At 45.3% G+C, this 25,773-nt stretch overlaps 1 protein-coding gene across 3 annotated transcripts in view; it reads left to right on the top strand.

Annotated features, from left to right (window-relative positions):
- cadm3 (cell adhesion molecule 3) overlaps positions 1-25,773 on the top strand; it is a 105,658-nt gene that overhangs the window by 33,126 nt on the left and 46,759 nt on the right. For all 3 annotated transcript variants that reach the window (XM_086204569.1, XM_086204570.1, XM_086204571.1), the window contains exon 3: positions 10,168-10,317. In XM_086204569.1, the coding sequence (XP_086060695.1) occupies positions 10,168-10,317 (150 nt within the window). The remainder of the gene's footprint in view (positions 1-10,167; positions 10,318-25,773) is intronic.

The raw sequence follows: 25,773 nt of genomic DNA on the forward strand, positions 1-25,773 counted from the left end.
GTGCCCCCTTGTTTATCGTGGCTTTGGTTTCCAGTGCTGTGCTTCATGTCATGTGACTGTGATTTGTTGAAAGAGAGAGAAGGAACTCTTGTTTTGTTGTAGTTGATGTCCTGAAGGAAATGCGTCAGACGGTACAAGCACAGATCGCCTGTCTCTGTTTCAGTCGTTTCATGTCACTGACTGATGTGTGTGAATTCTGAATGTAACTATGAACATCTTTACTAGGTTTCTGATTTACTTTCATGTTGTATTTTACCCATATAGTATATTTTACTTGCAGTTGGTTGTCTTGAGCTCACAAAGACATTTTTCCCTTCTGCATGACTTCCTTGTGACTCCAAAATGCAGTAGGAGCCAGCGACGTGGATTTAGCTTGAAGCTGGCGGTGACTGACAACCGCAGCACTCTTGATAAACGTCCATTTCCAAGCTCCCAGCTGCAGTGTGCAGTATTAGCAACGTCTTCCTTGTCCTTGCGTGTGCTCATTGAACCACAAGTGTATTTTGTTTGTTTAGCTTCAAGCTGAACACACATGGCTGGCTCTTTCTACGCTCTTGAGTCACAATGGAGTAGGAAGGACAGCTATCTTTGTGGGCTCAAGACAACTGTGAGCACTTCAAAGGTAGAATACACCTTTGGTTTGAAGTATCACTTTTAAGCGGTACAAATTTGTAACTCCAGTAATGAGTAGAAACCACACAGTGAATCCAGCACCCTCAGGGTCCCTGGTGGTCTAAAGCCGGGTGGCTGTTGCTGGTCTTGTCTGGTTGGTAATCCGGCTTTGTGCATGGGAGTATTCCCAGGGTTGCTCCTCTGTGGTTCGTCTGTCCAGGGAAACACACAGAGGGAATTTGAATCTTCTAGTGTTTGGAAGAGTCTTTAAGTGGCCAGCATGGAGGCACGACTACAGCATCCACTCTGTCCTTCCGTGTCATGTGACAAAACAATAATGAATACTGGTTTTGGATCGACTTGAAAAGCCCTCCTTTAACTCTTATCATTTCCCTCATTACTTGTCAGCATCCTCTCATGCTCTTTTTATCTCCTTTGTCTCCTCTTTGACTTTCTGTATTTCCACCATGCTCTACTTCCTCTCCGTCGCTCTCGTTGTTTTCCCCACTCGTCTCTCCGAGTCACCCTGCCATCTCTCGTCACTGCGCTCATCTATCTATATATGCTTCTATCTGTCACGTCCTTCACTCACCTCTCACTCTCTGCTTTTCCTCCATCTCTCTTTTTCTTTCCTCCGACCAGCCCAAGTCTATCTTTCTCTTCCTGGTAAATCGTTATTCTTTTTCTTTTGTCAGCAGTGATGTTGCTGCCCTTTTCTGCAAGCTGAACCCCCCCCCCACACCACACCACCCTCCACCCCTCCTCCCATCACCATGCACTCTCTTTTCTCACTCATTGCGCTGTTCCAGTAGCAGGGTGGGGCGGCCAGCTTGGCGCCTCACTGCTACTGCAGACACACTGCTGGGTTGTGATGCTGGGGAGGTTTGCGTGTATGCGGGGGTGTAGCTGGTGGAGGATGAGGAGGGGGATCGTCTGCGCTAACCATGTTTGACAGGCAGCAGAGGAAGGGTGGGTATACAGGGTCACTCCCGGAGCTTGTTGGAGGGTGTATTATATGGGAGAATAGTCTGGGGGGGGCTCCCAGAATCCCCCAGAAAATGTCGGCTGGGAGAAAAAGGCGGGCTGAGGAGTTTGTTTGTGCAAAGACAGGTGGGGGTGCTTAAATCTTAAACACACAGCCCACATCGCCCAAACCGACCCCTCCTTCTCCACTTCCCCACCCAAACCTCTCAAAGATTAGAGTAATTTGTTCGGCGCCCCCAGATGACAGCGACAGGACAAGAAAATGTGAATCCCAACAATTGTTCCTCTAATAAGAGCTGCGAAAGAAATCAGGTGTAAAACAAAGCATTCTGCTCCACCCGCTCCGCTCTGCACTTCTCCACTGTTTGTCTGTCAGTGACGGAGTGAGGCTGCCACTTGAGAAAAAAACTCACAAGACAGACTTGTTCTACATTTGTTTTTTGTGTTTTTTTTTCATTCACTGGGTACATTTTCATATATCTGGTTAGAATTTGCATCTTTTGACACAAAACAGGCGGGAAAGGGGGTCGGGGCTGGGATCATCTTATGAGATGCAGGATGAGGGGAGAGGGAGTGGGGTGAAGGGAGCTTGTAGAGGGTAGAGGTGGGCAGAAGGGCACGCACACACACACACACACACACACACACACACATGCACGCACACATGCACGCACGCACACACACGGCTACAGTATATTCTCCTGCATACACACCCATAGTTACCCCGGGGGATGGTAGCCGGGGACAGCTGGGCATAGATTGATGGTGTGGGGGAGGCTGCTCTGCGTGTGTTAGTGTGTGTGTGTGTGTGTGTGTGTGTGTGTGCGTGCGTGTGTGTGTCTGAATGCATCCTCTGTGTTCTTTGTGTGTTTGCAGGTTTGCTTTATACATCCGCCTGAATGTCGGCCTGTGTTTTAGTGCGGGACAACTCTCATCAATTATGTTGATGTGGTGATAAAGTACTGGATCTAATGTATGTTAAAGCACATCATGACCTCCTCCGAGGTGCTAACGGGAGCACTGGCATGTGCCTGATTGGCAATGCATCTCCAGAATGAACACAAGGATGCTGATGAAATTTTGTAGAAAGATGAGTGATATCACAAGGAACACATCAAGCACTGGAGACGTCCACAGTAGAGCTCCTGAATCCTGAACTGGGTTCTAGGCCTTTGCCATCAAAGACATAACAATTAGTGGTATTTCTGATCATGCTGTAAATGAATGAAGAAGTATTATCTCTGAGAATATCAAACAAATTTGGACTACATTTTGTGAGGCGATCTATTTCAACAGATCTCTCAAGGGAGTAAAAATACTGTTTGCATTCTTCATGGTTGAGTTGATGATCACCCACCGCACCACGAGCGAGCAGCTTGTGAAACGCTGCTCCTGTAGAGGCCTCAAGCTCGAATATCAAACTCTTTTTTTGTTTTGTAAGAAAACAGCAAGCTCACAGAGAATGACTACACTACCCACAATCCTAAAGTGCAGCAGGGCTGTTTCCTGTCCTCGTCACTGTCCGTCATTTTGAATTCATTCCTGTGGTTTGTAGAGGCGGGAAATTCAGTTCCTTTTACGCATTTGAGTCCTTCTGGGTCACTCGCTGAACAGATCCGGGGGTCCAGTGAGTCTTTTGAGTCACTTGAGTCAGTGTCACCAAGAGGATCATCCTCGACGACACACAGCTGAGCGCCCGCTGACGTCACCCGCCCCGAGGAGGACAGGGACAAGAACTTAGGCAGAAGTGAAGGGATGTACTTTGAGGTTTTCTTTTTGTAGTGAATCAGAGACCGTCGTGTGGTGAAACGGGCCCCTACGCATTCGCTTCACAAGTGTGATCGTTTCATTTAATGACATCGCAAACCAACCTGAACACAGTTTCCCTGTTTTAATATGGAGGGGAAAAAGCTGCTTCATTTGTAGCGATAGTCAGAATTCTAGAATGTCGCGCCAGGTGCAAGCCACCCTCCCACCATCAACACTACTGAGCCGGGTTTTGTGCTGCTGAAAGTTCTGGAGCTCAGTCGAATCTGCTGTTTGTTGCTACTGAGGAAATTCCACTGATCCGCTCAGGTTTGCGTTTCTGGCAGCTGGGCTGCTCGCTAAAAGCTGGACAGATGGTAGCTCTGCTGTAGCGAGAACGTACAGGTTCTTAGGAAAGTTACTGACGCCGTTTGTTAATGTGTGGCCGCAGGTGAAGGATGGAAGGGTGACTGGAGACAACAGACTCGCCAATCCTGGGCTTGTTAAAGGGTTAGAGTGAAAGAGCCGAGTCAACCCTCCTCTCGCGGTTTGAGATGAACCTGAAAATGGAGAATATTCTGATATGATTTATTCCCTGATGTCAGGGACAAGTTAGCCAGAAGCAACTCATGGTCACTTGCTCATGCAGGCATTTGTTTTTCAAAGTGTCTTCTGGAGTGACCTGCTCCTTAACTCTCTAGAGAATTATGTTGTTCTTCTTTTGCTCTGTGCTCTTGTTATCATTTTGCACAAAAGTAATAATTATTTGGTCACGATTCATCTGCTCAAGTTTAAGACTTTTCATATTGGAGTTTTCTGAAACATCAGAGGAGGAGTAACATGACAAATTTACCTCTGGAGCCACTCAACAAGGAGGCAAACATTTTTGAGCTTTGTCAGACGGATCGGATGAAGCTCTTGGAGAGGGGGCAGCTTATGTTCTTGACCTGGAAGGCTGAATTTTTTTCTTGTAGTTGGGAAGAAGATTTATGAACTGATTTTGAAGAAACAATCCTGTATCCACGAGGCCTCACGGTGCAGGTATTTGCTCTCTGAGTGCTTTCTAGAAGGTCTTTCTGCAGGTCTTATTTGTGATTGCATTGCTGTATGTATTTTGTTTGTGTGTGTGTGTGTGTGTGTGTGTGTGTGTGTGTGTGTGTGTGTGTGTGTGTGTGTGTGTGTGTGTGTGTTTCAGGGGGTCAGCATGCGTGGAGCGTGTACAAATGGATACCTCTGTGTGTGTGTAATGGCCTGTATCATTCTATGCCATATTAAACCGATCAAACCGCACAGCGTCAGCCGAGTCCCTCATCAAACGTGAACAGCATCAGCAGCAGCACGACACATGACTCTGTCTGTCACACACGATCGCGCTGCTTCCTGCCCAGCTACAATGTGGATACGCACATTCCAACACACAACCTCGACCACATACAGATAAAAAAACCCATGTCGTGAATCCCTCAGATACCTCGCACACACCCCAAACATGAGCACAAGCAAGTCGATTCCTTCCTGTGAAACCTCCCGCTCTTGTGATTTGTAATGAAACTTTTACGTTAAGACTGAGTGAGACTTTACACACGTGCAGATTTGCGTCACATCCTTGTGCAAGCACCTTTTCATCCACACCCCACATAAAGATAGTGTTCTCATCATGGGCTGGACCCTGCCAAAGCTCATGCTGTTAATAAAGGGAATTCTGGAGCCTTCGAATGGAGCAGGTCTGCTGGATAATCAAGGAAAGAAGGATGCTGAGCAGCAAACAACTTGATCAGGAGTGCTGGAAGGAGGTTAAAAAGAAGGGCAAAGGGGGGAGGGGGAGGGGAAACGGATGAGGACATCGGTGCAGATGGAGAGGAGGAGGGGGTGAAGGGGGGAGACAGATGGAGAAGCAAGGAGGAGAGGGGGTGAACATGCAAACAGCCAAGGTAGTTTTAATTTCTCCAGTGTTGGCAATGTTTTTGTGCGAGTGCAGCTGGAACTGTTGGGATGCGTTTAGCCAACACTAGAAGCTTATTTGTTGACTTTTGGATTGTGAAACAAAAAGTTGGAGAAGTCTGACGCTCCCTTCCAAAAGACCGAGTCCTAGAGGAGCCCTGAGGACCGCTAGAGCTGGTGTGAATGGACTGGAGGATAATTATAATCCAAACATAATCCAAAATGAGGTTGACCTAAACAGACCCAGAGAGAGAGAGGACAGAGAGAGAACACTAACACTGGCAGCAGCTTGATGCACCACTAATGAACACGCCGCTTGGGATATCTAGATATCTATCTATCTATATAAAGATATATGGATCTATATATAGATCCATATATCTTTATATAGATAGATAGATAGTTTCTTGTTTTTTTCCTCCAGTACTCTCTCTTGCGTCACAAAGATTTGCTCTTCATAATCCGAGTTGATAGCGAGTCCATGTGGATCTTTTTCATTCACATATTTGGGACATGTGAGACTATTTAATTCAGTGTTACACAACAGGTTCATGGTTTCATCACCATGTTATTGTTTCTGCTGCTGATTTTATGTACTGTGTGGCTCTGCTGGTGTGCTTTTATTTTGTGGGGATCAGCAGTAAAAGCAGAACTGGACATCTGAGTCATCGGTGGTGTGCCTGAGTGAAGCTGGATTGAACTGAACTCAACTGATTTGAGGATGCAGGGAGACAAAGAGACTTTTTATGGAGTGAACTGAAATGGTTTCACACACTGGAGATTACAAACTCGTCTCCTCTGTTGTTCCCTTCACCTTCGTACGTAGCAAGACGAAACCACGACCTCTTCAGCTGAGTTCATCTCAGTCCTCCCGGAACGGACGGGACGCAGCCTCTGCTGCTGTGCCAGTAGCTTGGACATCCCTGTGGAGTTGTGGTTGTAACAACAGAGAGATAAAGAGGAAGAAATGCTGAAGTGTTTCTTTAAGTTGTGTCAGTTTTTTAATCAACAGAGAATCCTCCAGCTCCTCACACTCCCTCTGTTCTCTCACTAGCGTCTCCTCTCCCCTCCCCTCTTTTCTCCCCACAAACACACTGTTTCTCGCCTCGCTTTATCACCCACCCCCCCTGCGTCCCCTCACCCGGCCACCCATCTCTCTCCCTCTGTCTCTCTCGCGGTTCCCCCATCAGCCCTCTGCCTCGGCACCGTCTCACCTTGTGGCTGGCCAGGGAAAAGTGTAAATTGTTTTGCTTTAAATACTCTTGTCTTGCTCGGGCTTACAGCTTGAGGGGGGAGTTTAGAAGTGCAAGTGAGGAGAGAAGAGACAAGCGCAAGCCGCAATGTTTAACTTTGCGTCTGCTAAGGATAGATAGGTCTCTGCTTTCATTTTTGTGGCCTGAGTGTTTAGCCCGACTTAACTGTTAAAACTCTGGCTGAACTTAATTTACCCCCTTTAACTTTGCAGTAGCTTTTAAAGTAAGAAGAAACACTGCATCTGAATCCGAGGCTTACTGGTGTTTAGTTGAGTGTTTGTATAAACCAGTTTGGACAGGTGGAGGGGGCTGGTGGGCCCTGGAAACCATTTATTGTCTTATTTCAAATATTCAGATCTCTCTGAACATTGCACATTGGAGCTTATAATCGCTACAGAGAGTATTTGAAAGTAATTTGATTTATTGTCATAAAATGCTAATGCTCTTTAATAACTCAGAGATTAATCCAACCTAACTAAATGTATCTGAGTTAATATTTGCCTGATGGTGCGAACACAGTTGCACGGTGGTCCTATACGGTAATTGATTTGTATGCATTAGCAGAGCGGTGGATTTAAGATGAAACTTTGTAGCAGAGCGCCATTTAATCATCAGTAAAACATTTTAGGCTGAGATTAATTCATCGCCTCTACTACTTTTTTGTCTGCCAGTCTGTCTCTTATCAGGAGACTAGCAGGCTGTTGTCTCTGAATTTGGTGGAAGGGTGTAACCTGGGTCAGAGATGAATCCATTACAGTTTTGGCCAGATCCATTTAACATCGACAACACCGGCCTTTTCAGCCCCTGGTGTTGGCAGATACACGCCCGCTACGCTGTTAGCTTCCACTAATAAACATAATAATGCAGAGCGTTTTCACGCCCTTTGCACACGTCCACACCTGTAAGCTGCCAAGTAAAACCAGTGTGGTCAGCCGAAGTAGAAGCACTGTAGCTTCACTCTCCCCACCTTCACTACCATTTGATATAACAGCTAGAAAGCACTCAGAGTGAGAGCGCACCTCCACCAGGGCGGCGACGTTGATGAACCGCAGCATTCAAATCTGCATCCTTTTCCAATCTGCTGTTACTGCGTCTGTTTCTGCTGTACCTGAATGCAACCTTACCGCTTGTTGCTTCGAGGGGCGCCATTTTCTACTGCGTTTTGCTAGTGGTGGGCTACATTGACGTCATCGTCACTGAGGACCAATCAGGAGCTACATTAGCGTTGGGAGGCTGAGGAGCAGGTAACTCTTAGTCCTGATTGGTTGGATTACCATCTTCTGTCTGGTCGTGACGGGGTCTAGACGTAGATGTGAGATATGGAGAGATATGGACGATCTCACCAGGCTGGTGTCATTCAGTAGTTAAGGAGATATCCCGCTAACCCACAAGCAGAGAGACATGTGCTCACCACACTGGCAGAGACGGTGAAAATAGGACAGTCACCGTCAAACACATGGTCACTAAAAACCTAATATAAAAACAATATAGTGTCAGCTCGTTGTAAGTGTGCCACAAAAAGAAAAATGAGTTTAAATATCTGGTTTATTATGAACAACTTTTCTCATCATGTAAATGCAGAAGACAGATGATAAGGGTCTTTTTCTATTTACTGTAAAGATGTCAAGTATGTGGTACAGTAAGTTTGTGGTACAAAGTACAGTAAGTATGTGGTACAAAGTACAGTAAATTTGTGGTACAAAGTACAGTAAGTATGTGGTACAAAGTACAGTAAATTTGTGGTACAAAGTACAGTGCAGCATGACCAGAAGAGAAGGGCTGCTTTTTAGCGCACCTGTAAAATATTAAATAGAAGGACTCATTCAGTCACCAAAGTGACCGCTGAATTGTTTTAGCTGCACAAATGTCACACTGAGCCTCCAACACAGGTTGTTATTGGTTATAAATGCCAGCACACAGCCACAGCTGCCAAAAATATGACACAGTTTGGGCTAACTTGTCGGAGCTCGTTGCAGCCGGCCTGATGGCTGATGCTCTGTGACAGTCAATTTAGCCCAAGTGTTCAAGTGGAGGAGCTGTTGCCATCAGCTACAAGAATTAGCCCAAGATGCTATTAAAGGAGACACTAATCCGTCGTGCACTTGACCACACATTCAGACCTCAGCCATCATGGTGCTTAGATAAACTAACCACAAGGTCAGAGCTGCAGCAGAGAACCACGGAGAGCCAGGGGCCGAATTATTCCGCCACTGAAGTTCAGTCCTTCTGGCGAGTGTAGCTTTAGGAGCTGTTATCACTCTGGATCCTCGCAGCCCAGAGGCAAAACTCAGGTTTTTCTGTTTCTAATAACTGAGTTGCTGAACTGGCCATTCAGCTTTCACACGACCAGAAAAGGAGGCCTGTCGTTTGCTGCCCTTGTACTGCAGTTGGGTGTTTTCCTGATGCTACACGCTGTTGGCTTGCTCGCCTCGTCGTCTGCATCCTCTCCTGCCATGTCCCCCCCTCTTTCATGTCTTGATGGGAGTTCCGCTGAAGCGCACTTAAGCAGATGTTCTTCTCGCGAAAAAAAAAAAATCAATTCCACCGCCGGTGCAAGGATGTGATAACACTCCACTCCGAATATAAACCTGTCTCCCGCTTGACAATTTGGTTCCAATTAAACTATTTATACACGCCATATTTTCAGGGGTGAGGAGACCGCTTTGAGGCATGTCTTCTTATGAGATGTTCCTTCTGTTGGCTTGGTCTCGTCTTCAATTATGCCATATTTTTGTTTTGCCTGAGATTAGCTTGAGTGAGCACTGGCACGTTTTGAAGAGAGGGAGGGGAGTACAAAGATGGGATGAGTTCGCTTCAGGCTGCCATAACTTAACACCGCACAAGTGGGCAAGTTAGTCGCCATAACCAGAGCTGCATGTTTTATCTCTTGTTTCTTCTAATCTATGGGATCATGTGACACCTTCACTAAGATCTGAGTTAACCTGTAGCATCAGCCGTTATCAAGGGAGCGCTGTTGAACACCATCATTTGAGCCGATTTGAATACTGTTCAGTGTTTTTTGTGGTATCCAGAGTTCTGCTCCAGCCTTTAAACATCTCTTCATTATGCTGGCTTATTTAGATTCTATTTCCCTCTGACCCGCTCATTTCCATAATGCCAGTCTCATTTGAGCTTCTTCTGTAGCAGCCGATACATATGCATGCATCGACAAAAGACAGCCTCACCGCCATTACAGATATAAAGTAGTACTCTTGTTGGTCCTTTGACCCGTGGAGAGCTGCTGTTTGTCCAGTTTCTTCATTGTTGCTGGTCCCTCAGGTCTCCTGATGGCAGGGTTGCTATTGACTCATCGCTCTTACATAGACCTCGCAGACGTACAAGCACATAGACATTTGTCTGCTTTCTCTGTCCCTCTGACAGCATGTCGGTGTATGGGTGAGGGCACATTGTGTCTGTGCTTTCAGAGAGACGGATAGAGATGTATAGATAATCTGACAAGCAGAGAAAACGATGGGCGGGGGGTAGAGACGACGAGAGGGAGGGTGGCGAGTAATGCGTTTTGTGGGTTTATCCAATTTGTGTGTTGTGTGTGCGACTGCTTTGCTTCTATTTTCATATAAGGCCAGTGTCTCTGTCTGATGTCTTACTCTGTCTCCTCTGTCTCTCCTAGACAACGACCCCTTGCAGCCAAACACCTCAGATGAGACGGTGTCTGTGGGCGGCACCGTGACGCTGACCTGCTGGGTGTTGGAGAGCGACAACTCCTCATTGCAGTGGTCCAACACGGCACAGCAGACCCTGTACTTTGGAGAGAAGAGAGGTGAGGGGGGGGGGGGGGTCAGGTGCAGCAGCAAGATGAGTCAATCAACTCTGTATCCTGAGCTCACTGAGCTAGGATTTCTGAGAACATAGACAGGAAGTAAAAAAGTACACATTCTTTGTGACTGTACTTTTTCAAAACAAGCTTGTTTCTTTAGCTTTGAAAAAAATCTGTAATAAAAGCAAGACTCGTGCATAAGGAGGTCGATACCTTGTTACCTAATGCACGTAACGATGGTTCGCACCGGCTAAAACATACAAAGAAGAAAGAGATGTCAGTCAAATGTTTAAGAAGCGTGAAGAGGACGCCAGCCGTATTCACTGGTTAATAAGAGGGAGAGTCAAGTGTAGTCCAGGTCCTTGCTTGTTTGCATGTTCTCTCCGTGTGTGCGGGGGTCCCCCAGTGCTCCGGCTTCCTCCCACACACCAAAAACTTTCAGGCCAGGTTGGTGGAGCCTCTAAATTGTGTATGATTGGTTGTCTGTCTCTGTATGTGACGGACTGGCGACCTGTCCAGGTGTAGCCCACCTCTCACCCAATGACAGCTGGGATAAACTCCAGCCTCCCACAACTCTAAAAAGATAAGTGGTCCAGAAAATGGATGGATGGAGGAATGGATGGATGGAGGAATGGATGGATGGGCGGCGGTGAAGAATGTGTTGTTAGAAGGGGAGTAGGAGATGCTGTGGATGAAGGTGGAGCAGAAAAAGAACACTCAACACTTTTTACTCTAGAGTACATTTAAGAACCTGTACTTCTTTATTTTCGCTTGAGTAAGTAGGTTGATGCAGTACTTCTACTTCTGCACAAGTATCTGTACTTCTACTTGATGTGTGTACATTTCCCACCCACAGTATGTGTGGGAAATGTAATTGCTGCCTGGAATATGTTCAATAGTAATGAAATTACAGATCCAGGAACAGCGAGGAGGCGGGTGTGTGTGTGTGTGTGTGTGTGGGGGGGGGGGGGTACAGAATATCAGAGTCCAGGGTTCCTCACTTATGTGTCATTAGTTTGCTACTAAAGCAGTTTGCTGGGATGAGATCAGGTCGTCTCTCCCCAGCTTCAAATCTTTCCATTACCTCAAAGTTCCCCTCCATGATGTCCAGATGTGTTATAAGATGTAGAACAAGAATAATTAAACGCCACCAAAAAAATCCTATCCTGTCGTCCCTCCCTCCTCCACTGAAAAAGTCTGGAATGTATTAATATGCAAATATGTCTCTTTCAAAAGTTTGAATACGAGATGCGAGAAGTCTGACATTCTCACTGTCAGTGTGCGGTTTATGAATTTGGTGTTAAGAAATCTTGAATTAAAAGATGTAAGATATGTATGATTGTAGACACGTCTTAAACTCAACACACACACACACACACACACACACACACATACACACACACACGTGCGGCAGCCTGCAGAGGGATGGGCAAACAGCCAACCAAAGCAAAACACAATTTTTGTGTGTCTGACCTCTCCGGAGAGCTCCAAGCTGCCGAAACGCCATCATTCGTCTACGTTTGGTTTCCAGGAGTAAAACTGCAGAGAAAAATACATTAAAACACTGACAAGCAGATGCATTCAGTAGGAACGTCTCAGTTCACTGATACCTCAATAGAAAGGTTTCCATGCAACGAGCTTGGAATAACCACACTTGGACCTTTGTTTAAAAGAATCACTGGAGCCAGAGCTTTGTTCAAGAGAAATACATCAATAATAAAAAAACAGTATATTCTGTTGATAATACACTTTTCTTTGAAACAAATGAAGAACTCCATTGCACAAGAGGTGCAATAAATTAAACAACTATAAACCGCAGAAGTAATGTTGAATTTGACAAACCAATGACACAGAGGCCAACATATAATTAAAAAAACCAACCTACTAGAAGGTCCAAACAGTCCCACTGCAATAAAAGAATCAAATTTCAAAATAATGATCTTCTATTATGAGGAAGCTCCGTTCAAATGAAGGTTTTTTTTATGAAGGGGCAGAGACAGCAAACAAGTCTAAAAGTTCACGTTGTCAGGAGCACTCTGTAAATGCCACAAATAAAAATCCAGCTGATGGGCAGCAACTCCAGATCAATACGTCGGATCCAAACATTCACCTCTTAATTGTCTCAAGTTTTTCATGAGCCATTTTGTGGCAGCTGACAGCCCCACTCGCCGTCCTCTCCTGGTCCAGCTGCAGGAGCTGGAGACGGAGATGCCGGGGCAGCAGGAAAAATGACACTGCGAAGAAGTACTGACAGTATAAACTCAGAGTTTTGGTACTAATGATTACTTCTGAGTGTGTCAACGCTTTCAAAATATTGTCAGGAGTGAATCGATGCTTGTGGACAGGATTGCGAGGGCAGAATGTTTGATTGTTCTCTCTTTTTTTGGTTCTTCTCAACAATGCAATGAAACTTTGCAGTCCGATGAAATCAAATATTTTAGTCTAAAGTCACACAACAGACTTGATACTTGGGAGCAGAAATGAGAGTTACAGATGGGAGCGAGAGGAACAGCGGAAGTGAAGGAGACAAACACGCTTTGTGCACTAATACAGCACTCAACAGAAGAAGTGAGGCGATAGAGAGATGGAGCCGAGGGTGGCGGGAGGAGAGACCGCTGCAGGCCGAGAAGTTTCACCGCAGAGAGCCAACAGACAATTTGGAGAAGAGAGAGGCGAGAGAAAATGAGGGAGGGGAGACGTGTAAAAGACAAATGGAGAAACTAGCAAGTCTTAACTCCAGACGGAGCTTCAGCCAGAGAAGAGAGATTGAAGTTCTTCTGTGCAATAATACCACACTTAAAGGCTGACCTCTGCTTTCAAGAGAATTGAGAAGAGTGTTGGAGGGGGAGGGGGGGGGGGCAAGAGGGAGTGGCAGCTCCCCACTGCAGTGGTCCACAGCAGTGGGAGAGGGAGAGAGGGGAAAGGAGAGGGGGAGGGAGGGGAAGCAGAGGATGACGAGAGCTCAAAAATGTCTGCGCTTTAAAATGTGAAGAGAGAGAGAGAGAGAGAGTGAGAGAAGGAAAGAGAGAATGGGAGAGAGAGAGAGTGAGAGAATGGAAGAGAGAATGGGAGAGAGAGAGAACGAGTCTTGTGTTTTTGAAGAAATGAGAGAAACAAACTGAACAGTTTCTATGAGAGGGTGTAGCAGATGGAGAGAATGAACAATGAAAATCTGAGGAGAGAGAAACCGCAGAACTTTAAATCGTTCCTCCGCTCATCCAGACATGCAACTTTCAAGTACGAGAAGAAAGAAGGAAGTCGGCATCAACAAAATCGATCTTCTGAGTTTGATTATTCTCCAACTCTTCTGTGTCCCACCCAGAACTTCAGTTCCAACTTTGATCAAACTCAAGAGAAGAAGCAAAAGTTTTCCCTGTATAGTTTTTGATTTCATGAACAGAAGAGTCGGTGGAAGCAGCGTGAACACAGGGTCTCTATTTTCGATGTCATTGCAGTGTTTGCCGTGGGTTATACCACGAGCTTGTAAACAGACACACTCGGACAGTATTGCTGTTGCTAACATTCTACAATCCTACAATCCTACAATTCTACAATCCTACAATCCTACAATTCTTCAATTCTACAATTCTCCAATTTCATTTAGCAGACGCTTTTGTCCAAAGCGACGTACAACAAAAGCAAGAATTCAGACTTAATTAAGGAAAAACCCATAGTAGCGCAAAAGTGCTTCAGTTGTGATTTGGTCACAGGTACTGCCATCTAGTGGCAGAAGAAGTGTCGCCCCCCTCCATTTTTTTTCTTAATATAACAGACATACAACATCACACAACCCAGTTAGTGCTACATAGTCACTAAGTGCTGGGTCTTGGACCCTCTGACTGATTCTACCCCAAAGAGGAGCAGAGTCAGGTTCAGTGCCTCGGTGCTCTCTGAACAATTGAGTCTTTAATTGTCTCTTAAAAGTAGAAAGGGACTCAGCAGAACGCACAGAGTTCGGTAGTTGGTTCCACCATTTGGGAACAACAGAAGAGAAGAGTCTGGCTAGAGATTTGGAGCAGCGCTGGGCTGGAAGCACCAGGCGTCTTTGGCATGCAGAGCGTAGTGGGCGAGAAGGAGAGTAGACCTGGATCAGGGATTCCAGGTAGGCTGGAGCCGTTCTTGTTTTGTAAGCCAAGAGAAGTGCCTTGAATTTGATCCTGGCTGCCACTGGGAGCCAGTGAAGAGAAACCAGCAGCGGGGTGACGTGTGCCCTTTTGGGCTGGTTGAAGACCAGACGTGCTGCTGCATTCTGGATCATCTGCAGAGGCTTGAATGAGCCTGCAGGGAGGCCTGCCAGAAGAGAGTTGCAGTACTCAATGCGTGAGATGACAAGAGCCTGAACCAGAATCTGTGTGGTCTGTTGGGTCAGGAAGGGTCTGATCTTCCTGATGTTGTAGAGGGCATAACGGCAAGACCGAGAAACTGAGGCCACATGAGCCTTAAAGGTCAGCTGGTCATCAATCATGACACCCAGGTTTCTGGCTGAGTTTGTGGGCACAAGTAGGCTCAAGTCAAGTTGGACAGTGACCTGAGGCTGAACAGATGGACAAGCTGGAAAGACCATAAGTTCAGTCTTCGAGAGATTCAGTTGAAGGTGGCGTTCCTTCATCCATGTGGAGATATCAGCCGGACACGCTGATATACGATCTGAGACCGTTCTGTCATCAGCTGGAAAAGAGAGGAGAAGCTGAGTGTCGTCAGCATAACAGTGGTAGGAGAAGCCATGGGAGCGGATCACTGCACCAAGTGAGGTGGTGTACAGAGAGAAGAGAAGGGGACCAAGCACTGACCCCTGAGGAACCCCAGTCGATAGGCCATGTGACCATGACACTCTGAAGGATCTGCCTGTGAGGTAGGACTTGAACCACAACAAGGCAGAACCAGATATGCCGAGCTCAGAGAGTGTGGAGAGGAGAATGTGATGGTTCACCGTGTCGAAGGCAGCGGACAGGTCCAGCAGAAGTAGGACAGAGCACTGACCAGCAGCTCGAGCTCGTCTCAGTGACTCAGTGACTGACAGGAGTGCAGTCTCAGTGGAGTGGTCACACCTGAAGCCAGACTGAAAAGAGTCAAGTAGGTTGTTGTTCCACAGATGTTCAGAGACCTGGTTAAATACTGAGCGCTCCAGTATTTTTGACAGGAATGGCAGAAGTGATACTGGCCTGTAGTTTTCAACCTTGGCGGGGTTGAGATGAGGCTTTTTGAGCAGTGGGGTGACACGGGCCTGCTTAAAAGTAGCAGGAAAAATGCCAGTTTCCAATGTGTGTGACTGCAGGTTCATTCAAGCTAAATGTATGTGGCTGGCTCTTTCTGCAGTCTGGAGTTGGAAAGAAGTGATGCAGGAGGGGAAAAGTCTTGGTGATCCTATTCACTTGACTTGTGGATTCATCCGGGTCACGGTTCATAGTTTATGGTGATGAACTTTAGTCTGATGACGACACCTCACAGCAGCTGCGTTTGATTCGTCGATTTCTTGTCTTTCCAAACACATACTGTGACAGCTTTTTTTTTATGCATGACTCGACGTTTCTGCAACTTCTACTTTGATACTTTTACTCAGGTATAAGCACAAAAAACTGTTAAATGTTTGGCCACGGTCAAACTCCAGAAAACTTATTCTAATTTCTGTAGAGACACATTTGAGTCTCTAGCTGCAAGAAGTTCCAATTGCCTTCACTGAGGAACTGCACTTCCTCCCTGTTTAGTGCTGAGCAGGTGGCATTAAGTTAATCTGCTCCTTAGTAGAGACATCCGGCTCTAATAGTGCTGCTTTCAGGTGATGGATAAAAGGAGCCAATGTGTGTGTGAGTTGCTCAGAAATCCCCGGTGCTCCTCCAAACAGCCTCCATCGCTGTTCTAATGTGCTTTTCCTCTTGGCATATTATTTCTGGGTTGATCCTCTCCATCTCCAATACGTCTTACTGTTATTGGCTTGTCAAGAAGGAATAGGAGGACGGAAGGATGGACAGATTAAAAAGTAAAGTTAGTGATGTGAAGAGAAAAGATGACTAAACATCCATCAACGCTCCTTCTTTGGAAATGGTAGAGACCTTACAACTGCGGTGTGTGCAGACAGTGTGGTTCAGAATTGAGACAGCAAAAGATCGCAGGATGCGGGGGGGTGACATTCATACCAGAAGGGCGATGAGAAGAGAGAGAAAAAATAATAGCTGATCAAAGCAAGCAGAAGGAGAAGGGGATGTGAAAGGAGAGAAAACAGGACTCCTTACAACTACATTCCAACACTGCACAGCAGGAGAGAGGCTTTAGAGAGTTGAGACTGAACACAAATTGATGGGCAGAGGGAGCAAGGGATGGACTTCCAGCATGACACGAAATAGAGGAAGAAAATGATGAGGGACAACTCGCACAGACGGCTGCAACACTGCAGAGAGGAGAGCAGATCAGATGGCAAATTAGAAAGCACCAAAGACCACGGAGGCAGATGAAGAACCAACAACAGAAGGAGGGATGCGTGGTTTTCTTTACAGACGTCTTCAAAGTTGGTCTGAACAAACAGACAGTACAAAATCTGGAATGTCAAATGGAACCGTGTGACAAAAAGAAAAAAGAGGAAGGAAATGGATGGAGTGTTTGAGGGCAGACATGACATTGGGAAAAATGTGGTTCTAAAAATGTTGCAGGGAGTTACAAGGACAGAGACCTTCACTTGAAGAGGAAAAAAAGTTAAAAAATGATGAAAAATCGAAGGCAAAACTGTGATGTATGAAATGTTGACGTTTCTGGAATAATCGCGGGGTCGCATCGATTTGATCCCGCTCCCGCTGGACGGCGGAAAGCTGACTTTTATCATCGGTAATTGGTATCAGTTTACTTTGATTCTGCTTTTTGTAGATGAAAGGTGATAGAGAAAAGAAAAAAAGGTCTCCTTAAATGTACATAGAAGTGAAAAGGTCATCGTTTTAGAAAACAAAGTCAAGGAACAATGAAGAAAATCTGCCTTTTTCCCTCAGTGGAGCGAAGCTAATGGACGTTGGGCGAGTGTGACTGCTGAGACAATGACAAAGCAAAACTGGAAATTAATTGTTATGGGACACAAAGAACAACTGTGTTTATTAAAGCAGATACAATGACAGAAAAGCTCTTTAATAACCCTGTCCTGTGTTACTCTGCACGTTCAATGCGGACGGAAGCTGTCATGCAGGCCGACATAAATGATCTAATGATAACCGTAACAAATTCAGGATATTTTAATGTAAATACGAGTCCTTAATTCTTGATAATTTATTTAAAAACCCTTTTAAGGACCCACAGAAACCCTGGAGGGATTGCGTGGGACTGGATGGATGGATGAGTGGAGCAAAAAAACCAACAATACAGTGCTGCAAATAGAAAAAGATTAGACAGCTAGGAAAGCATGAAAATAGATAGGTTTCACTGCATTAATGCTACCAGGGGGCCGAGACAGAGAAGTGGACATAATGGAGATAAAGAGAGGCAAAGAAACCAAAGCAGAGAAATTAAGACAACAAGAGGGAAACAAACAGGGCCGTTGTGTGCAGATGTGTGGCTTGTAGCTGCTGATGTGCCCTGAAGAGTGCAGACATTTTCTCTATGTGAATTGGATCTGGCCGGAAATATAATAGGTTCTGTCTCGCTTCGCCACTCCACTAAGTTTTATGAAATTCTGTCTGGATGGTTGCTTTTTTTTATGTTGGCTTTTTGTTGTTGTTGTTGTTGTTGTTGCATAATTCTGATGAAAGTCAGACAAACAAGATTTAAATTACAATTCTGCTGCACTTAATCGAATACATCTCAGATTCAGCAGTTTCTGAGTAATCTGAGAAGTATGGAACTTTGACGGAGCGTGTGGAAGTGCTCCACTTGACATTGTGGTTTGTGGCGCTGAGATAAGCTGGCTAGAAGAGTTATTGTGGTGAAATAATTGTGGATGATGCTGAGTGACTGCTATGTTACAGTCGGGGAGAGGACCAGCCTCACATATTACATCCATTACTGTGAGGCCTCTCGGGGATGTAGGTTTTTCTTTGCAGGGCACGAGCAGATTGACGGAGCGGTGCGGTCCCCTGATGGCCATCGTGTATTCACGTCCTCTGAGGATGTATGAGGCGTGTAAATACTGCGCAAAACAAAAAAACACCTGAACTCTCAAGTCTTTAGCAGAAGGGAAGTACCTCTCAGCTGACAGGAAGGTGAGGTGGTCCTGCATCAGAGCCATCAGGTGAGGCCCGGGCCTGCGCCGGTCTGGGGGTTTATCCACAATTTTCATGAGGGAAAAGTACTTTTATGTTCTTATACATCAGAATCAGAATTCGTCAAGTATATTTATACATATGAGGATTTCCTCCCACCGCTCTGTAAATATTGAGTCCTAACCGACATGGAGCTGAACCAGCCAGTAAATGCTATGTTAATATTTTGATCATGCACAGGAAAGCTTTCCTGGTTTTATTATTGTGTTTGATGAAGATAATCGGCTTAATGAACTTTATTCACTTCTAACGACCCAATTTCTTGAATCATACATTTAGAATTTAACAGATGTGTACTGGTAACTTTTAAACAGTTGTTTTCAACGCATATAGGAAGAGATTCTGATATGTCTAAAAAAATGTATGTGTATATTTTGTACTTTTATGCAACAGAGGCTATTTTGTCTTATTATATTTGACATTAAATACAGACAATGAAATATTACCTCCGCAAATATGAATTTATTCATGATGAAATGGTGACGATTACGTGTCAGGACCAGAAACTGAAGACTTTTAACTCAAGAAATAGTGGAAAAAAGGTTGTTATTTGTGTTTTTTCCCTCGGGATTAAGCAACAATAACTTTTGGAGAGCACACAAAAACCTTTTGGAATGATTTAGCAACCAAATCAAGTTGATCAAACATTAAAATCTGCTCATCTTTGCTGCTCCAGTAAAATATGAAACTGTCCAGGAGTCTCCTCACCTCTTTAACTCTTTCCATTTTTCTATTCCTTTTATCTAAAAAAAAAGAAGAAGCATAATTTAGCCTTGTTTATATTCCATGAAGTTTCATGAGACAAGGCTTAACGCTGCAGAGTTGAGCCCTCAAATGTTTATCTTACATTTTGCAGACAATAACAGGAGGCATAAACACCCACAATTTGAAGCTTTGCAAACAGATTTCCATACTAGAAGAAAAAAGTATATCTTTATTTGCTTTCAGTCTATCTATAATTTTATTTATTTTCCATGAGCGAGTTGCTTCCTTTCCATAAAAGCACATCAGGAGACATCAAACAGGCTCGGTACAATTTAACAAGGTAATGGCTCCCTGGTGATTTACAAACCATGGTGAACGGCGAAGCTCTCACCTAGTGGGAGGATATTGAGTAGGCAGACATTAACCGCGGTGAACATGACTGTAAATCGTTTCATTAAAAATACACCCATCGCACTTAAAGGTTTTGACACTTATAGTGTTAAGCGTTCTTAAGTGAAACAAGGGAAAACATATTGAAATCGACGGTGAGATTCCCACCCAGCCTCTTAGGAGCCCAGGCACGCTGACAGTGACGCTTCTCGGCATAACAAGAGATGATGCTCCAAATGCAGGGTGTGAGTTTTGTTTTTCTTTTTGACATTTTCTGAAAAACTATTGATCCGCATCGCATCAGTCCAAGTTTTCTCTGTGTCTGGGGAGGCTCTCTGGAGAATGCATTAACAACAAGCATCACAGGACTGGAAAACGGCAGCGCAGACTTTGAAATATGATACCTGAAAGTCGACTTTTTCTCGATTTCTCTTTGTATCATCTGAACTCTGTGTTCCTTAAAAATAATCTTGTGTAACAGGAGACAAGTGCAAGAATTCAAAGTTAAAATCCAATTTATTTTTAAAGATGATAAAATGGAACAAATACAGTCATTTGGGATTCAGGAAGTGGCCTTTTGACTGAAATATAATAAGAAGTCCATAAACCCAGCATGAAAGCATGCGGACGCTTCCATGGTTTGGTGGAGTTGCTGCCGTCTTGTGTGCAGGCTCATTTCTGAGGACATCTCTTAAAGACTCTTAAACACACATATGCACACACAAACTCTCTCACACACACACACACACACACACAAACACACACTCAAATATGTCTGTTTATTCTGCTCTGATAATTTCGAACATTGATACAGAAATCTAACATTTAAAAAAAAAACAACCTGTAAACTGGCACGTGCCAAGAAAACCGGTGTGTGTTTTTGGGTGCACTGATCCCTGACCAGTTCTAGAAACTGGTTTGTGGCTGGGTGTTGGTTCCACTGGTGCAGCTGTTGAGTGCTGGACGGCTGCTGCTGTTTGCGTTGGTGGAGGCCCAGCCCAACGTAGTGGGACCCCACGTCCACTCGGTCCTTCTTAAAAAGAGCTGCAGATGACTTGCCCGTGTTCAGACTTTCCCGAGCGATGGCGCCTCTGATCATCTGAGCCGGCCTGGAGCCCGGTTGTCCAGCTAGTTTAGGTTTGCAAGGAGGCGCCAACAGATGCTGCGAAACATTCCCTCATCGCCGTATTCTACAGTCATTTTCCATCCTTGTCGCCTTGCGAGGGAAGTGGACGGGAGCTTATCGAGTCATGCGACATTTCACCTTCCCCTCATGGACTCCAGTGCTGCTTGTCATTGCTGAAGAGTCTTGAAAACACTGACAAACTCACTCACGTCACACTTGGTTGTGCGGTCATTGGCCCTTCGTCACGTCAAACCCCATTTAATCCTCTTCTCTTTGACTGTGACCCGGATGACCCAAACTTATATTCTATATGTTAACTGGAAATGTTGCTTGGGTTTTTGCATTTTTGCAGGAAGTTAGATGAGATGATTGATCTCTGATTGATCTATCCATGTAAAACAACAACAACAAAAGAACAGCAACTTCCTGTCAGTGAAAAATAAAAAGTCCCAATTGCAGTAACTGTTCCCCAGCAGAGGCGATGCCCCTCTCAGGCTTGTACCAAATATTGTTACTGTAATGTCGTACTCACTCTTCTTGCCACCACTTTTTGGGTTAATAGCAAATTCTCTGAAATATCCAACGAGTACATGTCATGACCACATGGGCATCCAGCCTTTAAAAGAATTATTAATCAAAGAATAATAACGCTAATAAAAAACCTTCATGTACTTATCAAACTGGGGAAGAGAAGTCAATCAAATTAAAACTCTTCATGGAGATCAGGCAGGACGGTTAAAATTTCATCAGGTTATTTGATCCTTTGACTAAAGGGATGAGCGGCAGAGTTAATGTGATGGCATGCAGATGACTAAAAGCAGCGGAAAGCAGCAAGTTGATAGTGAGAGCTATTATGATAATTGCTTCCTTGACGGCTTTTTTTCTCTGTAAAGAGGTGAAAGTTAGAAGATACGCTTCCTTCTCTGGCGGCGTGAGAGGGCAGTAGTGTCTTCTAGGTAATCCAGTTCTGATGATGTGTCATTGGTCAGTGTTACTCTCAAGAAATCCCCATTGGACATTCATGCTGCTGTAAATACGACATGGCAGGATTTCATTGGCATGTCGCTAGAAGCTTATACACCACTGGGAACGTCTCTCTTCCAAGTTTCAAGTGGAACTAATGCCTTCTTGCTTCAATTTGCACCACCTTGGGCGAAGTTTGCTTCATCTCTCTCTGTTTGCCTCCTTCCATTTATTATGCACACATTTGTGCTGCTGCTTCTAAAATGATTATTTTTAATTCCGTCTGAATGAAGGGTGAGCGAAACAAGTGGCTTGAGAGGAAGTACGAGGAGGAGGGAGGGAGGGGAAGGTAGATAAAACAGACAGAGGTGTGTGTTTAACAAGCGTTTCATAGTTGCTGCACTGATCCAGGATCAATTGACTCACTCTGATCAGAGAGGACGGTTTATGATCAAGGGAAGCCTGCGGTCACTGAACCCAGATCAGCTGTCGGAAAGGATGGATAATTAGGGAGCTAGAGAGAATATTCCGAAACAGATGGGAGGACGGAGGGGGACATGTGAGTGATCGCGGGAGAGAAGAAAGAAGAGAGGAGGAGAATGTCAGCTAAATGGAAAACAACATGAGAAGGGGCGAGTGATAGAAATATGACCGGGAAGGAAAATGGACAGGAGAGGAAGCAGGAGGGAGAAATGAAATGCAGATTCAGGTTGAGCCGAGGTGGGAGATGAAGAGATGGACAAGCAAGGAGGGAAAGAGGGACAGAAGTATGAAAATATTGGTCTGCAACTGATGTACTTCGCCTCAGCAACACAGGTTTCTCCCGTCATGTCGATAAAGCAAATTTGAATTTGAGAGCGTTTCTGGAAGTGGAAACTTGGCTGGCATAAAGAGGCAGGAGGCAGATGAAAAAGGAATATATGTGTGTGCACTCGGTATGTGTTTGTAAGGGTATTTCCATTTTACTGAATGTTTGAAGTTGAAAGACCATGCGAGAGTTTGAGGGAGCAAAGAGAGGAAGAAGACGAGCAGGCGAAAATAGCTGCCGTGTGACCAGATCAACAATTGGACCTTCGGGGAGTATCGAGTCTTGAGTTTGAGTCACTGACGAGACCAAGACGAGCAGCGGAGATCACAAAGTGATGCAGGGAAATGTTTGTACACTCATAGATCATAAGCGCGCTGGCATGTCGAGGACGATCCCCTGGTACCTCTTACACGTATGTGCACGTATGTATGCGCACGTTAGAAAGCTGAAGGAGTCCCTGGGAGTGATTGTGCCTGCAGCAGGAATTCTGCTTGTTGTGTATATAATTGCTTTTATTTCGATCTGATATTTATTGTTGCATTCCACCTGAGTTTATGTACATATCATGAAATGTTTGCGAAGGAAGAAGAAGTCCTTGTTTTATTTGCGAATGCGTGCAGAACAGGAATTCAAATCAGGAAATTCTGGGCTCATCAGCTCGAAATAAACCATTTTGGAATCGTGGCAGCTGAAGGACGTGCGGGCGGCCCTGACTGAATATCTGGAGCACAGTGACGTTCACGGCTGAATCCGGCGACCTGGAGGGTTCATGTTCTGGTCAAATTATTTCAACTGAAATTCTGTTTTTGTTTTGTTTGTTTTTTTGTTTTTTTTTTACATTTTTGATTTTCTGGTTCACACGCTCACGCTCTAAATTTGAGTCTCAATGCTTCCCTCTCGACAGACTTCTGTGGTTGCATCCGTGTACGTGAGCTCACAGGTTCTTTTTGCGGTCATTGCACTCCTCCGAGGAACGTCTGGCAGCACCATCCCCAGACGCGAGGTGACCTCAGCCCAGACGGTTCTGCTCGGTGGTTCCCAGATGGTGGAAGGAGCTACCGAATGCTATCAGAGCAAAAGCGTTCCTCGCTGTCATCAAGACTGCTTCTCCTCTCCGAACATCTCAAGCACGCTAACGTGCAGACAGATCCTGCTCAGATCTGCTAGGAACATCTGTTTTGGGCGAACTGATCACAACTGGACTGCTCTTGGCGATGGTCAGATCGGGAGGCGGTCTGGGTCACATGTGGCCACATCCTCTCAGCTGTGTGCGTGAGTGTGCGACCTGAACTGTCTGCTTCACCAGCCTCCTCTGCAGTGATGGAAGCACACACATGTTCATACACCAGCAGCTTCGTTGTCATCAGAGGTGTCAGAAGTGTAAACTTAAGCAATTATTATCTTGCTCCTTCTTTTCTTGCAGTCTGGTCACATGACGATGGTAGCCACCTCCCTCTGTTCAACAGGTTTATTTGCATGTAGGGCAGAGAGAGAGGATGTGTGTGGAGATGTGAAGTGATGCATTTGTCCTCTGGGGATCAGTTCACCCAACACGCGTGTTGATCCCAGCAGGTCTGAGCGGGGCTGTGTGCAGCTTCTACCTGCTGTCTTAGCACTCGTCTAATTATCCCCACCGAGTAGATCATGTGATCACCTCTGTATGTCTGTCTTTGTTTTTCTTGTTTGTTAGATTTCTCTCTCTAATGGACAGATTTTGCTGAGATGTTGCAGGAAGACTAGACAAGGAACACGTGATCAGCTGTTTGAGATGATCTGGATCAAGTTGTAGATCCTGGATTCTGAAGGCTGTCCTGGGTTCCTGGCTGGACAGAACTGCTCCACCTGAAACACACTGGGTCTTGCTGGGCCCGGCTGGGTCCGACAGGGTCTGGCTGGGTCCAGCAGGTAACGTGAGGGGAGCAACAGTCAGCAACCACTGCGTTCAGCTGGAGCGGCAGAGGGAGCGTGTCTGTTTTATGTTGGCAGGTCTATTTTTCTTTCCTCATCACATGACGATGTGGTCCTCCAGGCATTTAAAATCACTGAATCTCCATAGAAACGACTCTCTTAGTGCTGCAGACCAGGTTGCGTAAAAACTCGGCTGTGAACCGCTGATGGAAGGCTTCCCTCGTGTCTACAGTGTGTTTGAGCGCCTGGAAATCATCTTGATCATATTCTAGATGTGATCCAGAATCTGACCCGTTCATTTTCCGCGTCCGTGTAGGCTCCTTCCTGGAGGTGTGAGCTCTGCAAGTGCTTTCTAGTTGATAAGATTTGATTCGTAATGTCAGTTCCAGGGTTTCTTCTGATGCTCGTGGTCTTAATGGTAAGACACTTTGGATAAAGTCAGTGTGAAGGTATGTAAATAGCGGGCTTACGCACGAGCTTCTGCTGGCTAGTTATGATTAGGAATTCAAAAATGGTTCGTCGCAAAGATGAGCCAAATGCCACCGTTTCCAATTTCATCCAGAGCTGACCCCAAATCTGAAGTGAAGTTGCTCAAACTGTGGCGGTCGTTATTGACAAGGATTCCTGGGAGTTGCAGGCGACATCTGACTGGAAGAGCCGAATATTTTCTACTGACATTTTTGTGCTCATGACTCAGCTGGGAGAGTTTCATTTGGACCATAATTTTACCTTTTAAAAAAATGCTTTGTATTTCCTGCTTTTCATTACTATGATTGAAACGCTTGAATGAGAAAATTAACTCAATTTCATTGCCCCCCCCCCAAAAAAAAGAAGTGTTGAGTTTTAACGAGTTTTGGGTCCAAACCCGGGAGCTGCTCAGACACTCTGTCACAAAATGAATGAACTGTTTAACTTTGCATCTCCAGCTCCTCCAGATCACACACACACACGCACACACACACACACACACACACACACACACACACTCACACACACACACACACACGCACGCACACACACACACACGCACACACACACACACACTCACACACACACACACACACACACACACAGACACACACACGCACACACACACTCACACACACACACACACACACACGCACACACACACAGACGCACACGCACACACACACACACACACACACACACACCAGTTTCCAGATTAACAGCACATCCCTTCATTGCAGAAACAAAAGCTTAACAGCAGTTTGTGACCTACTGGCTACTGTTTACGTTACCCACAGTGCAGCTCAGCAGCCCCACACACATGTACAATTTTCAGGGGCCTCCAGATCGATACACCC

The sequence above is a fragment of the Aulostomus chinensis genome, chromosome 5 (genome assembly GCF_037954235.1).
Source record: "Aulostomus chinensis isolate RoL2024-O1b breed Wild chromosome 5, RoL_Achi_v1.0, whole genome shotgun sequence".
NCBI lineage: Eukaryota > Metazoa > Chordata > Actinopteri > Syngnathiformes > Aulostomidae > Aulostomus > Aulostomus chinensis.